We start from the raw sequence: 16,441 nt of genomic DNA, 5'->3' as shown, positions 1-16,441 counted from the left end.
CTGGCCGTTAAATTGACGGTAACCGACCACACGAGAGATTCTGGGCTACCCGGACATCGTATTCAATTCATTCATCCAATGCAGATGTCGTATGTTAGATTCTTATACAGATGTTCTGACGGCCAAGCACGACGAATCGTGGGCGTGATAATACTTATTATTACTACGGAGTACTTATTAAGCTGGGTGCAGATAATCTGCACGGCACTGCTGCAGACTGCAGGAAGAACAAACGTTCCTGTACTTGACAGTGCAGTGTACTCTATTAGCTTAAGTAATCCTATTGGTAATCAAACATGCACGAAAGATTCGTCAGCTAAGCCATTGTGAGTTGATTAATAGGATGGCATACACATGGCCCCTTACGAATCAGAATAGTTAAGTTTTAACACATGGGAGAATCTGAATGCAGTCTAGATAACATAACAAAGTCGAGTTTTACTGACAACATTTTGAGAGCACACTATACGTGAATAATTAGACCTTATTAACCTATTTTTTTGCAATATGCAAGCAAGTCATCTCATCATGCCACAGGTTGGCATGCTGAGATGACTTGCTTGCATATTGAGAAAAAAATAGGTTAATATTTTATAGATACAATAATAAAACATCATAAACGTGTGTATTTCAATTTTAGGTCTCATATTATTACTACAAATAACTATATCCAAATATCATTGTAACATTTTGAATAAAATCTCCATGACAATGTGCGGGGTATCTCTAGTTAGAACAACATCAATCACAAGGTACTAAACTGAGTAAGGTAAAGTTTTTTCTTAATTTAATTGTTTTTCGTATATTTTGGCTCAATTTCATATTCGGATTAAGTGTCAAGAAAAAGTATTATTTAAACAAATCGCTACAATCCAGCCCCTAAGAGTATCTTCAACAGATGACGCAAAATAGGGTAGCGTCCCAAAGAACCATTTTTAGATCATTTGGACCCAAAAACTTTGCTCCAGCAGATGCCCTATCTCTATTTGGTGATGCAAAAAAAAGGGGGTTGTCCCGAACTTTGCACCAAAGTGATGCTAATATGCATCATGCGTGCGACTATGGGAAACCAAAACTTGAGCCTGCATGCACGCCAACTGCCAACCAGGAAGTTTGCACGCGCGACTACCACCCCACCTTCCTCTGACATGTGACCGTCGGACAACGATGAATGACCTCACCGCCCTCGCCGCCAACCCCGCTGCGGCCGTAGCACTACTCAGTTGGTTCACGTTGCCTGTCGCCAATGTTTTGTGTCCCCATGACCCACCGCTAGTCCACTACTGTCGTGGCCAAAGGGAATGTGTCGGGGCACCCCGTTGCTCCCACTCCAAGCCACGTAGTTGCGGCAGCGTGAAGATGCCATTGCGGGATCCAACTTTTGTGGTTGCCTCAGGCTTGGAGAAGAAGAAGCCAGTGACGGGAGATGATGTGGCTGCTCCGGTGATGCTCTCCCCCTCTCCTACTTTTGTCCCGCTGCCGGTCGTTGAGGAGGAGCAGGTGTCGCCCGTCGTGACTACCATCGGCGTGCACAACATGCTCGACGAAATGTCCCAAGGGTATAAAATCCTCTGATTTTTCTTGCAAATTCTATTTGTTGAATGCAATCTGGATGTGATGTATGACTATGTTACTCAATTTTGGTGTACGCGGTGTCGATGATCAAACTTTTTTGCAATACACCAATGTTGCAACTCAAGAATTTTTCTCTCAAGAAACCGCCTCTCATGAATAAAAAAACACTATGGGAGGAACCCCATTTTGACATGGATGAGCGGGATTTTTTTATGCAACTCTGAAGGGAAGAATGGGGACCTACGAAGTTGATGAAGACAAGTTGCTACGTTTAGCATGGAAGAAATTTGGTCTTGATGCAGTTGTTGGTAGCGAGCAACAAATGAACACTTATTGGATGCGTATCAAATAGTTCTTCAATGCACCCAACACTAGTGACAACGATCGACCGGTCATTTCTCTCCTCCATCGACGGTCAACAATATCCCTGGATTGTCAGAAGTGGTCGGCATGCTTGACACATGTTAAGCGTATGAACCCAAGTGGTACAAATGTGGATGACAAGGTGATTCTTTGCTCAAATTCGTCAATTGTTTTCTTCATGTCTTGTTTGTATACATGGCTAACTTGTTTTCTTAGTTGTGGTATGTACCTCATGATTGCTTAATCTTTGTTCAACGGAATAGGGAATAAAGCCTCATCAAATAAAGGCAAAGCATCCACTTTGCACCATTGTTGGTTAGAGCTTGAATATGAGGTGAAGTGGAAGAACCGCGACACATTGGAAGCTCCTAGGAAGAACTCCAAGAGCTCGGGAGATGTAACAATAGTTGAAGGTGATGATGATGATGATGATGCATCAAGTTAAGAGGAAGGAAAAAGAAGATCCACTCCAAAGTCAGTTGCTTCTATGAAAAGGCTCGGCATAAGAAAGAATGCCAAATAAAAAGGGCACGAAGACTAGAGACAATGATATGAATTAATCATTGGAAGGTATCATGAATGCAAGAAAAGAGATAACAAAAGAAAAAACATTATGAAGAACGAAGAAAATTTAGGAGAGAACAGAGGCTGGCCAACGAAGGGCGGCAGAGGAGAAGAGGAGGGTTGTGGCCAAGGAGAGGTTGGCAGTGGCCGAGGAGAGGAACATGATAGTGGAGAGTGAAAGGTGTCAATGGTAGAAATAATCCAATCATTGGAACAAGAGCAAACTTTGATGTTCATGGACGCAAGTCATTTCAATGAGAAGCAAAAAAGCATACATTGAACTTTGTTGCGACCAATTATTGGTGATGCAGTCGATGAGCAAGATGGGAGGAGGCATGGGTGGCGGCATGGCATGACACGTGGGAGGGGGCATGGGAGGATTCATGGGTGCCATTGATGAGACCATGGGAGGACTCATGGGTGTCATGGGAGGCGACATGGGTCCCATAGGTGGTGCCATAGGAGGAGGCTTAGGTGCTAATGTGGCCAGTGAAGAGGAGGAAACCCACGGAGATGCAAGCACAAGTGATGGCAATGGAGGCAATGATTGTGGTGTGTTTGTATGAATTATGCTTTTGTTTGTGTTTGTGTTGATCTATGCCTATGATTTGAATTTGATATGTTGTTGATTATGTGTGTGGTGATCTTGCAAAGTCTAAATTCTATCCATAGTTCATGTTTTGTTTCAATATGTATGCAACTATGAAGAAGAAAAACATAGTCGGTGCCCTATTTTACATCATCTGCTACGGTAGAAACTTTTCTAGTGCCCTATTTTACATCATCTGCTACGATAGAAACATTTGTTGTCCTAAACGTAATCTTTGGTGCCCTAACCCTACATTTGTGTAATCTTCTTTCCCGTATAAAAAAAATTAGTTTTAGGGAAAGTTGGTCCAGAAAACAGCTCCAACACTCATGCAATTTTTTAGAGAACCTCATATAATCAGCCAACTTCCCTCCATCTAGAGAAAGATAGATCCTCCAGTAAACTTTCCCCTAAAAGTGCCACGTCAGTGCGCTGACGCTACACCCATCGCGTTGTCGCGCCGCTCCGCCACCGTTGCCCACTGTCCTCGCCCGCCCATCCTCGCGCCACTGTCATAAACTACTTATGGGTGGAGTTTCTAAGGGGCCTTGTTGGAGATGCGCAACTGCAAATCTTCACTAAATTATATGGCACCTTGTATAATCACTTATTTGGGGGTGGGCGGGAGGGGTTAAGAGGACTTGTTGGAGGTGCTCTAAAGTTGGCAAATCACACTCGTAGCTTTGAATAGCACGAGGAACACGTCTTGGACGCCCGATCAGCCGACTTTTCGCCTTGTTTGGTTCGGCTGTGGATTTCTAAAAGCAGCTGTGAAAAATCTGCTGTGAAAAAACAGTTGTGAAAAATCTGATGTGAAAAAGATGTAGGTCATTTGGCAAACCAACTGATACAACTTTTTCAGATTTTGGCCCGCAGCGGAATCAGATTTTGGAAAGCACGTCCTGGGCTACTTCCGCTTTTGGTTCAGATTTTGGCGGCGGATTTCTGGAATCGGATTCTGCTGGGTTCACCCTTTGCTTCAGATTCTTCTGCGCAGCAGCGGAATCCGTTGATAAAATCTGAACCAAACCGGGCCCTTATCTCATACGTTTCCTTCTGGTTTCTCTGGTTTGTTTCGATATTTTGTTCCAGTTTTTCGGTTCTGGTTTGGTTATTTCCATGTTCTACATCTCGTTTGTTTTTTCGGTCTTTCTTGTGTATTCAATGAGTCGTCTATTGTTTGCTTCAATGTTACTGTTTTTCAAAAACAATTCATTTTGCGAACCAACTTGTAGTTGAATGGTTAAGAGGACAGTTGTATTTCCAACCCACCAGGATTCAAGTCCTGGAGCTCACATTTATCCTGGATTTATTTCAGAATTTCTAGGTGCTCATATATATGGGTAGGGTGTGCGTTCATAGGGGTGAGTGTATGCGCGTATATGCGAGCGCTCACGTCTAGTGTGTTCAAAAGAAAAACAATTCACTTTCTATTACTTTTCCCTTTGCAATTCTCTATCAGTTTTCTTTTTTTTCAATTGTTTTTTCTTTCACTCTCTCAAAAACAATTGGTTATCCTTTCTCTCTTTTTAGTCATTTTTTGTATTTATCAAAGTTTTAAGAAGTGGGCCACACCATTTAGCAGCGGCTCAGCCAGAAGCTACCAAACAACTATTGCAAAGGTAAGCCTCATTTAGCTTTTTCTTAAATCACAATTTTTTATAAAGATAAGCATGTAATCAGGCATCATATATTATGTATCATGTATACTTTTTGATACTTGACATACACATGCTGAGACATGATAAAACCGATCACTGACCAGACATCCTAATTCAACAACTAAGTTTTGCATGAAAGAATCATATATAGTTAAAAATAAGAAGTGAGAATAAAACAAATGAATGGCTTTTTGGAACTCAACGGCTCAGCCAGAGTACATGCTTATATGCGAGCGCTCGCGTCTACTGTGTTCAAAAGAAAAACAATTCACTTTCTATTACTTTTCCCTTTGCGATTCTCTACCAGTTTTCTTTTTTTTTTAATTGTTTTTTCTTTCACTCCCTCAAAAGCAATTGGTTATCCTTTCTCTCTTTTTAGTCATTTTTTGTATTTATCAAAGTTTTAAGAAGTGGGCCACACCATTTAGCAGCGGCTCAGCCAGAAGCTACCAAACAACTATTGCAAAGGTAAGCCTCATTTAGCGTTTTCTTAAATCACAATTTTTTTTATGAAAATAAGCATGTAATCAGGCATCATATATTATGTATCACGTATGCTTTTTGATACTTGACATAGACATGCTGAGACATGATAAAACCGATCACTGACCAGACATCCTAATTCAATCACTGACATAGACATGCTGAGACATGAAAGAATCTTATATTTTAAAAATAAGAAGTGAGAATAAAACAAATGAATGCCTTTTTGGAACTCAACGACGTCCCTCCTATGGCTGCAGTGGGTTAACGATGCTAAATAACCAAATTTAGTGCCATGGTGGGAATTAGCAATCTATTTTTTGGTTTACATTAAAATTGCATGGATTTAGCAGGAGGGCTCTGGAAAAGCTATAACGAGCTACTTAAAGATTTACTTTTTATATATGATTATTTTCAAAATACATAGTGGACATTTATAAGTTTTATTATGTATCTTCTCAACTTGTATAATTTTTACCAATATTTTAAGAAACAAGGGCCGTGCTACGTGTCCGTCGGTTGAAGTTCGGGAAGGTTCGACAACCTCCCACGCCATTAGATCTCCCCACGTGAGCATCACAAATTGGAACAAGCTAGTTGTTACGCTCATCCCTGTTACGCTCATCCCTCTGCAACAACGACTTTGTTGCAAATCATTCTAAAGAGTTATCATGTGACCTCACGAATTGCAGCAAGTTGGTTGTTGCTGAAATAAAGACTGACTTTGTGCGGAGACGTGATGTAACTTTTGCAACAATGGTATTGTTGCAGAAAATTTTGCAACTGTGGTGATGTTGCAGAAAAAAATTGTCTCCACTTTTATGCAACAAAGGTAATGTCGCAGAATTTTTTTGCCTTCACATTCATGCAAGTAGCTGATGTTGCGAGAGCAAGTTTTACAACATTACTGATGTTGCGGAATTTATTTGCAATGAATAGGGTTGGCCCAGGTAGTAGGGACCAGACACATGCACCAAGTCTTCCTGCGAGTCACGCGCCCTCACGATCCAGTGAACCAATGGGTCTGACGGCCGCGCGAGCGACGGATGCAGCGAGAAAGATCGGCCAGTTGATTGGAAGCTTTTTCTCCCTTTTTTTCTCCAAAAAATGGGCCAACTTTTCAAAAGTTGTTTGAAATTTCAAAAATAAAAGTTTGCGTATTCAGAAAAGTTCAAGATTTATTTTTTAACATTTTGAAAATGTTCGCAATTTTGAAAAACTGCTTGCGTTTTAAAAAAATGTTTAATTTTTTAACAATGTTAGTTTTTCTTTAAAATGTCACATTAAAAAATAGTCACAAATTTGAAAAATAGTTCATGATTTTCAAAAATGGGAGCTCTACGCGTCAGCCACTGATAATCTAAAAAGACCCAACCCCCTATGCGACCGCTGGATGGAGCCCTAACAGCCATCTGATCTCTCCACGTGAGCGCCATCCTTTGCAACAAGGCTCGTGTTTGAGCTCGTGCTTTGGAACATGGGCCATGTTCAGCTCCCCGCCGAACCTTTTTTTTTTTGCTTTGAAACAAGGCCTACATTTCAGAAACATAAACACCGATGCAATCCATCAAGCAGCTCCAATGTTCCCCTCACCTGTGGCACTGCAACATTGACTATGTGTCAGAAACATCATCCATGTTACAATCCATCAAGCAGCTCCCCTCGCCTCACGCATTGCAACATTGGTTATGGTTCAAAAACATTATCGATGCTGCAATTCATTAGATCCGAATTGCAACGCCTACGAATTGGGTGGTCGTTGTTCTCGTATAAGTCATCGTGCACTACCATCCATGGGAGGAGCTTGGAAGAGCGAGAGAGAGAGAGAGAGAGAGAGAGAACCATGGGGATACCCTCATCCGACATCCCCGCGCCCTGCGAACGAAGTGACAATATCGGCCAGGTGATTTAAGTATTTCCGTTCCAAAAATGTTCACAAATTTGAAAAATATTCTTGTTTAAAAAATATTCATTTTTTAAAAAATGACTAGTTTTCGGAGATTTTTAAAATTATGAAAAATGGCCCTGTTTTGGAAAAATGTTCGCAAATTTGATGAAAAAGTCACGTTTGTTTTAGCCAGGAGCCCACCACCGATTGGAAAGCATCCTTCCCCACCATGCATGCATCCATGAACCATGATAAACTCATCAAGCAAAGTTCAGTGTCAACCAGGAGTCCGGAGGCCTGAATGCTTTTTTTTCTGAAAACATAATAACTTTATTCAATCGAAATAACGGATACATCAATTAAGAGGAAGGGTAAAATTTCATTCAGTGGCTCCTCAAACCAATCAACGGTATCAGAAAATCTAGCCAACCTGGCAAGTTCATGAGCTACTTTATTTGCCTCTTTATTACAATGTTCAAACTTGCACATAGAAAAATCACAAGCAATAAAATAACAATCATCAAAAATTGCCGCCGCCACTCCCGCCAACTGTCCTTCATTATTCATAGTCTCGATGACCTTCAAGTTATCAGAATTGATGACAAGTCGATTACACCCCGCCCTTTGCGCCAGGGATAGCCCAAACCTGAGCGCTAGAGCTTTCGCCGTGAGAACATCCGCACACCAATCAATTTTCGAGCAGCCCCCTGCAATAAAATTTCCTTTGTCGTTCCTGAGAACCGCTTCGGTCGTTCCTTTAAGAAGATCATGATCAAAAGAAGCATCAACATTAAGTTTCACAAAGCCCACGAGGGGGCCGACTCCAAACCCCCCTCTTCATGGAAGCATTAGGAGAGGAAGCAATAACATAATTGGCCGTAAGAGCTTGAATCCCCATAGATATCTGTTTAGCATTTTTGAACTTTCTCTTTGTGCACAAGTTTACGTCTTTCCCACCATATTTTTTTTTCGATAAAAGGGCCACATGGCCCCCATTTTCATTAAAAAAATAGAAGTCTAAATACAACCATCACACCGCTTTTTTTCATCAGACCTGATGCATCACCTCATCAACTGATAAGCAACCTACATCCTAGACATATAATTTCCCACCATATATGCTTTGTTTGCGGTGAAAAGACGGCAAAACAAAATCAGTACAGAGCAACGCACTGCTACTTGGTATGTTGTGCCGTATATGCGTGACCGCCGAATGCTACACCCTGAATGCAGCATCTGGCGCATACATATGCCTGGACCAGCCAGCACCGCATCGCGGTAGACGACTTTGTGTTCTAGCTCCCGGGACGCAGATCTGCCCATGGACGGACGTAGCGCGTTGGCGACACCAAATTTATAAGGTCTGCGGCCCTCCAGGGTTCTGGCCTCATCTGATCCTAGGCTCGTAGCGTATAATGCGCCCTACCTAGCTAATAAGTAGTATGATCGATGCGCGGATGCGGTTTCCATTGGCTCATCGACCACAGCTCACCTGGGCATGCATGCACGCATGATTCCATCACTGGCCGGCCCAGGGCAACACTGTGGATGAGTCAACTGAGTGCACCGTGTTGCAATCAGGTTGCCCCTGGCTAGATTACCCGGCCTAACATGTGTTGGTCAGTTGGTGCGTGCCCGCGGCCGGCACAATGGTCCAAACAGTACAGACTTGCACAGGGCGTGCCATTGGCACGCCTCCTAAGCGTTCATGTGCGCACTTATCTTGCTTATGCACGTCCGCCGGTCTAGTCTGATCCCTAATTAGACAAATGTCTTCTTCAACAGTAGACTATCCAGGACAACCCTAGTAGAAGGTAGATTTAAAAACTTGCAGTTGCCTAGGACAATCCTCTCTTCTTCAACAGTTGACAAAACGCATGCCAAGCTTCTATCACAAAAAATGATTGGTACCAACCACCAACATACTTCAATATGATGATGGGTACCATGTTCAAAGTCAGAATCATCAACTATCCTTTCTAATGACTCAATAACCAATACTGAGTCTTCAACATGGACATCATTGACAAGAACTTGAACTATTATTGCATCCGAATTCAAAATGCCATGTGAAGGAAGATCATCGCCTGATGATGTAATGACTAGCCTCGATTGAGGAGATAAGAGTGACTGCCATATAATATGAGACATAGTTAGTTTCTATATTAGTTATATTGGTCAAGAGATTATAGACAGGTATGCTAATGAAAGTATCAACCTTCTTATTTTAGCTTTTAGGAATGCAGAAAGTAAATGTTGCACGTGTTCATACAATGCGTAGATATGTACTTACAATGAGCTCATTCATATCGCTAGATGCCTTAAGCCTAGCACTTTCCTCGGGAGATCCGCCCAGAATTACAAATCCAAGAAGCATCACCTGCATGGTACAAGATGAATTCCTTCAAAAAAAGCTTTCTTAAAACATAGTTCAACTGTTGTTTGATCAACTGCCAAATCAAATGAAGTAATGTGGAAGACAGAAATTGGGTTTGTACGTTGAATGATTCAATTATACAGTGGCTGGCTTGTTAATAAATATTCCCAACAAAGAAATGTTGGGCATTGGCACTGATTTTGTTAATAAACTCAATAATACAGTGCCAGAACACAAGAGTAGGTGGAAGCAAGTACATAGGAGTTCTATTTTCATGCATGGAAGATTGCTCACCGGTTCATCGAAGATGGTTGAATTCCATGCCAATTCAGGGTTCAGCAAGGAAACCTTCATACAAGAAAATCTGTATCATACTATTATTAGTATTCTTGTGTGTCTGAAGAACAGCCGCTATAATTTTACTTACTGCACTAATAGCAAATGCAGCTGCAGACCCAAATCCTACAAGAGAATTCATGTTGGGGGAACCTTGCTTGAATGCTCTAAGACCATCGAAAAGTATATGTGAGAAAGAGTTGCATTTACCACAATGTGAGGAAGAATTAATAAAATACCTGAAGAACACAGTGCAAGACCATGCTGGAAATCGGTTTCAGTGTCAACTTGCATTTTATTCTTAAAAAGCAGTTTTCTTAACCCTGAATAAAGAATGCACAATCCCTAGACTCTGTCCTTATTTCTCTGTTTCTTAGGAGGAAATGAACAACTGTCTCTTAAGATACCGCCATACCAAGCAAAAGCTCATGAATCAAAAACCAATATTGTACTAACGACAACTAAATGTAGAGCCAAAGTTTGAAACATCATGTGTCGACACTTCAGACACCCTACCTGATGAATACTGAGTTTTCTATCATCCATACGAACTAATTATATATGTGGCAATGCATCTACCAGTCACTATCCTTGTGGAAACATAACTACACCCTTCGTCCCATAATATAAGATCATTTTTCAAGCTATGTTAGCTTGAAAAGTTGAAAAATGATCTTATATTATGGAACAGAGGGAGTAGTAAACAACAAGTACACTAAGATGATATTGGAGCCAAGTATACCTCTTCCAGGCTCTTCTTATGCAGACCCTCCCATCTATCAAATTGGAAGTTTGGGCTCAGGGGTGAGGACGGCGGCGGCAGCACTCATTCCCGCGAGCCTCCACCATTGGTCTGTCCGTGCATACTTTCTGCGCCTTCCACTTCTTCTGCTTCTGCTTCGGAGGCTGGAACCACCTTAATCGCTGCATCAAACATCGCCTTGATATTCTGCACCATGCAAACAAAACAACAATTATCACTAACTGAACTATGCGTCTATCCTTGCACTATACTGTAAAAGAAACAAGAAGATTTTGTCAACTTTTACCTGCTGTGTTTTTGAGCTGCACTCAACGTAGGCCGTCCGCCAATTACCTTCTTCAGCTCTTCATCCTACAATCAATACAGAGATGAGATCAGAAATGCTGGGAAGTGGCCAAACATAAGCATATGCAATTTACTTTTTAAAGAGAAAACAGAAACAGCTAAAGGTTCTAAGTACCTGAGTGGTGGAAATAGGAACTGCTCCAGGGTGATCCACAAAAAACTGTTTGCCATCCCGCGGATCTATGAACATCAATAGAGTGGTCACGCACTCCTGAGTTACACATCATTTCTTACAGCAAAACTAATAAAGCAAGCAAGCAAGCAGCAATAGACCGAAACAGGCGAAATAATGTCACTGGTTAGACAACATTTCTTACAGTCAACTTTTTATTCGGCATCAGGTAATGCAACTCAATGCCAAGTGACTACAATAATACTGTGTTCCACGGTGTTCTCAAATTGAGTAAATTGCCGTGAATATGACAGTGTAGATGGCTCTAAGAGGTAATAACATCAAGAATTTCTGTCAAACTGAAAACTGAATAAAATCTGGTTAAAAACAGACCTCTGTACATTGGACTTGAGCCAAAGAATATGAAATACAACCAGACGAAACCTATTCTTAAGTTAAAACTTGACGTGGACGAGAGTATCAACAAAGGAAGGAGACAAGAGAACGGTTACGGACGAGTCTTGCTCACCGGTGAAGCCGCCGCCATTGCTTTCCCACCGTGTGGCCATCGAATCTTCACCCCACCTCGTCCCTGTCCTCCGCGAGCTTCAAACCGACGCAGACAGCATCGTGGGGCATGTCCAGCGCGACCATGAGCTGGGATTGGAGGCGCAGCGCAACCTGGTCCTCCTCGTCGCGGGCGAGGGCGGGGAGCCGGGAGAGGTCAAGCCCGTCGCGCGTTCCCCAGAGACCTCGCCGACGAACCCGACACCGCGGCGGTTGCCCGAGCCCAGGCCTCCATGCCGGCGGCGTCGCGGCGCGGACCGGTAGTGGGGAGAAGGTGAGGGGAAGAGAGAAGGGGTGGAGGCGCGGGCTGTTAAAGGGTTGTATGGCTAAATTTTGTCAGGTAGACATAGATCGATAGGTAAGGCCATAGTACTGTGATACTTGTGTTGTGCCTGCTAGAACCATGACTAGCCAGGGAAAAAAGGTGATCATCCTTTAAAAATCACAAGCTATACTCCTATGAACCTGCGTACGCATGCGTGCATGGCGACGAAATGAACAATCAAACAGGACAGACTGGCCATTAATTCATGTTAACCAACCACACGAGAGATTCTCAAGTCTCAACTACCGGGAAGTCGATCGTATTCAATTCATCCATCCAATGCAGATGCCATATGTTAGATTCTCATTAGTACTACAGATGTTTTTTTTTTTGAGGAGCTGTACTACAGATGTTCACAAATCAATGGGCGTGATAAAACTGATAATTAAGCTGGGCGCACATAAACTTTTTTTAAACCTGCACGGCCGCATGCAGGCTGCAGAACGACAAAACGTTCATATTTGACAATGCAATGTACTCTGTTAGGCTAAACGATCCTGTTGGTAATCAAACATGCACGAAAGATTCGTCAGCTAAGCTATTGTGAGTTGATTAATGGGATGGCATATACATCGCTCCTTACCAACGGGAATAGTTTTAACACATGGGAGAATATGAATACTCTAGTCTAGATAACATAACAAAGTCCAGCAACTGACAACATTTCGAGGGCGACACTGCAGTCTTTCATTCATATTTGCAAGGTATTATGTTCTGTAAGATTAAGTTTCGGCTCAATTTCAAAAAAAATAATATATAATAGCGTATTAGGATTCCCTGTAATTTCATATCTTCTATATCTAAGTAGCTAGCCTCCACTAACTATTTCTCTCAACATGCAAGCATGCCACATCATCCCACAATATGCATGAGAAAATGCCTCACCCCCACTATCATATTTCTCTGCATGCAAGCATGCCACTTCATCATTAAACATGCATGGGAAAAAAAAAGACTCATCTCAACATCCAAACATACATAAGAAATTTCATTCTGTTATGCTATTTATAATTAATAAAAAATTACAACTATATAGTAATCAAACATAATAAATTATATGTATTTTTAGTTTGAGATTTTTATATTATTACTTCAAATATTCATGTATCATGCAACGAATCACACTGAAATATTGCAAAATATCCCCGCAACAACATGTGGGGTATCATCTAGTTCTTGTAATGGTTTGTGTCTACTATTAAAGGGACATGGTGTTTGTACGTCATTAAATATGGTTTCGCCCCCTATCGTTTGGACTAATCTAAATCACATCAGTGCTTTTCTTTGTCTTTTTATCCCTGCTTTACTTTCCTTGTCCTACTGGAGATAATGGTATGCATTAACTCAATCAAATCTTACCAAAAGAATGGTCTTGCATTAACTCATCAAAAGTAAATCTTAACAAAATGTCAACCAAATTTAAACTTTCCCTATCTTCTCCCACCTATACCAAAATCAAATCCTACAAAAATCTCAACTAAATCAAACTTGCATTGTCTTCCCCTATGCACACTCAAATCAAATCAAATGTTACCAAAATATAGAATATGGTGTATTCCCCATTCGCAACGCACGGACAATTAGCAATTTTTATTTAGTATATGGCCTTACTTTCTAAAAAATGATAATTCATATTAGGATTAGGCTTCTAAAAAAATTGTTTACAGTGGAGCTGCATGGGCTAAGGATACAATCTAGCGCCTAAAGCTGAAACATTATTTGTACGTGTAAAGTCAACGGCAAAGTGCCAGCGCTTCGCACAGGAGCGGCTAGCCTGGGCCGGCCCATTTACGGTGGCACACGGCGGCACACTCCCGAGTTGAAAAATCGCAAAAAAGAAAATAGCGCTAGCACTGTAACTCGAACCAGCGTCTTCATACTGATTGGCCTCGCGTTCAAACCACAGCTACCTAGACATTCTCATGGTCAAATGGCAGCGCGACTGTTAAAGACGTATACAACAGCCACCAAACTTAAACATTAATTCGCAAAAAATCCCAAAAACTACAGTCCATCATTTTGGGCTGTGCTCAAGCACAATACAAACTATGATTGATTTTTGTACCACCGAATTTCCCTAAAGCCAAATTGGCAATGAATTTTCTTTCTGTCTTGCACATCCTATTTTATACAGTAGAAATTCATCAGTAGGATGCAGAGGCGTCCAGGTTTTTAACTGAAGTGAATTTTTCAAAATTATGAATATTTTTTCAAAATAAAAATATTTTCTGAATTTTCGTAATTTTTTTGTAAAGTAGGAACATTTTGATGATCTGAACAAATTTTGGAAAAGGGGAACATTTCTTGAATTTGTTAACAAAATTGTTTACATTTTTTCAAAATTCCAGATTTTTTTTGAATTTGTGAAAAAAATTGAAAAACATGAACTATTATTGAATTTGTGGACAAATTTGGAAAGCTGCACCATTTTTCAATTCCCAAACATTTTTTGAATTTATTAACAAAACTTGAAAAATTAAGCAACATTGAATTTGTGAAAAAAGAATGCAAATTATTTTCAATTTTACGAAGAAATTTTCTAAGCACAAACATATTTTGATTTTTTTGAACAAAATTTGGAAACATGAACAATTTTTTAATTGTTCACTTTTGAATTTTGATCAAAAGTGAACAAAAATACTGAAAAATTTCAATTTTTATCAAAAATACAAATTTTGAATATTGATCACAAAATAATTATGAAAAAACCCTAATGTTCAATGAAACCACGAGCACTTTTAAAAATTATGAACAAAATTTGAAAAGACTCAAATATTTCGAAAAATGCAAACAATTTTAGGAAACAAGAACATTGTTTAAACTACCCATAAAATTGAAAACACAAACATTGTTTAAAATATTGCGAACATTTTTTTAAAACTCCAAACAAAATTTGAAATTTGTCAACAAATTTCAAACGAGAACATTTTGCAATCTCGTGAAATATTTTTGAAGACACAAACATTGTTCAAAATATTGTGAACAATTTTTGAAACTCCCGAACAAAATTTGAAATGTGTGAATTTTTTTTGGAACGGGAACATTTTACGAAACTCATGAACAAAATTTTCAAACACGAACATGTTTTGAAAATTAAGAACAAATTTTGAAATAGGAACATTTATTGAAACTCACGAACAGAAATTGAAAAACGAACATTTTTCTTAAATATGCGAACAAATTTTGCAAAGTTGTGAATTAAAAAAACATAAAGAAAAGAAACAGAAACTAAAAAAGAAAAGAAACAGAAAATAAAAAAGCGAAAAATTTAGAAATAAAAAACAATAGAAAGCCGAAAAAAACCAGAGAAAAATGATACATGAAAAACCAGGTTCAGGGAACCTTCTGGATGGTTCCCAAAACCGGTTGGACGCACTATGTATAAGTGGTCCGGCGCATGTCTGTCGGTCACTGCCGTGCTGTGTGCGATTGCTCGACAGTTCGCCGCAGCGAGCGGGAGCTCCTAAAGGGCGCGTTAAGCGCCAGTTGGCCAGCCGGCGCTCACGTGGCTGGTGTATTGGGCCGGCCCACCAAGAACCAGCGACCGCTCGATCTATCGCTGTACACGCAACTCGCTCGAGCGCCCACCGTCGCTGGTTGCTAAATAAACGTGCCAATGCACCGTTGACTTTTCAAACATTGAAACCAGTTCATGAATTTGAAAAAAGTCGTGAATAAAAATAAGTCAGGAATTTGGAAAAAAAATTGTGCATGAGAAACAGTTCATGAATTTGAAAATATTCGTGAATCTAAAAAAGAGTTCACATTTTTAAAAAAAGTTCATTAAATTGAAGAAAAGCTCATCAATTTCGAAAAAAGTTCATCAAATTATAAAAAAGTTCACAAATTCTAAAGCAGTTAATCAGTTTTGAAAAAATGTTCCCTGACTTTGGAAATAGTTCATCGAATTTGAAAAAAAGTTCACCGATTTTGGAAAAAAGTTCATTTATTTTGAAAGAATTTCACCGAATTTGAAATAAGTTCATCAAATTGGAAAAAAAATCATCATTTTGAAAATAAATTCAAAACAAAAATGCTTGTGGATTTTTTTTAAAAGTTCACCGATTTTGAACAAAGTTCATTAAACTTTGCAAAAAAATCATGAATTTTAAAAAAGTTCATCGACTTTGAAAAAGGTTCACGAATTCTGGAATAAGTTCATTGACTTTGAAAAAAGTTCACGAATTCTGGAATAAGTTGGTCGATTTTGAAAAAGTTCAAAAATTTTGAAATCTTTTTTTTGCAAAAAATTCATGGATTTTGTAAAGAAAATGTATCTATTTGAAGAAAAAGTTCATGAATCTGAAAAAATAAAGAGAAAGGGACAGAGAAAAATAGAAAGAAAAAAAGAGTATGGAAGAAAAGAGTTCAAAACATGAAAATAATCGTACGGAGCTATGTGGCGCAGTGACTATGGAGTCGACATGTGAATTCGCGGGGTGCAGGTTCGAGTCCATGTCTCGCCATTTTTTTGCAGTTTATAAACACAAAAA

At 39.9% G+C, this 16,441-nt stretch overlaps 1 protein-coding gene across 2 annotated transcripts; it reads right to left on the bottom strand.

Moving 5' to 3' along the window:
* Window positions 1-8,915: 8,915 nt before the first annotated feature.
* On the bottom strand, window positions 8,916-12,047 carry LOC125530864 (rac-like GTP-binding protein ARAC1). Of its 2 annotated transcripts, none has more exons than XM_087540241.1 (7): window positions 11,586-12,047; window positions 11,060-11,124; window positions 10,886-10,950; window positions 10,579-10,785; window positions 9,795-10,003; window positions 9,417-9,503; window positions 8,916-9,253 (listed from the first exon to the last, which is right to left on the bottom strand). In XM_087540241.1, exons 1-4 carry the CDS (start codon window positions 11,623-11,625, stop codon window positions 10,635-10,637), a joined length of 321 nt encoding a protein of 106 aa, XP_087396367.1. In that variant the 5' UTR covers window positions 11,626-12,047; the 3' UTR covers window positions 8,916-9,253; window positions 9,417-9,503; window positions 9,795-10,003; window positions 10,579-10,634. The 2 variants fall into 2 exon arrangements, with proteins under 2 accessions (XP_087396367.1, XP_087396366.1); XM_087540240.1 differs by having other exon boundaries at window positions 9,795-9,864; window positions 11,586-12,046.
* Between the last annotated feature and the right edge of the window lie 4,394 nt (window positions 12,048-16,441).

Source organism: Triticum urartu, chromosome 2A (genome assembly GCF_056163025.1).
Source record: "Triticum urartu cultivar PI428250 chromosome 2A, HENAU_Tu73, whole genome shotgun sequence".
NCBI classification, from domain to species: domain Eukaryota; kingdom Viridiplantae; phylum Streptophyta; class Magnoliopsida; order Poales; family Poaceae; genus Triticum; species Triticum urartu.
This window is presented reverse-complemented; position numbering and strand designations above follow the sequence as displayed.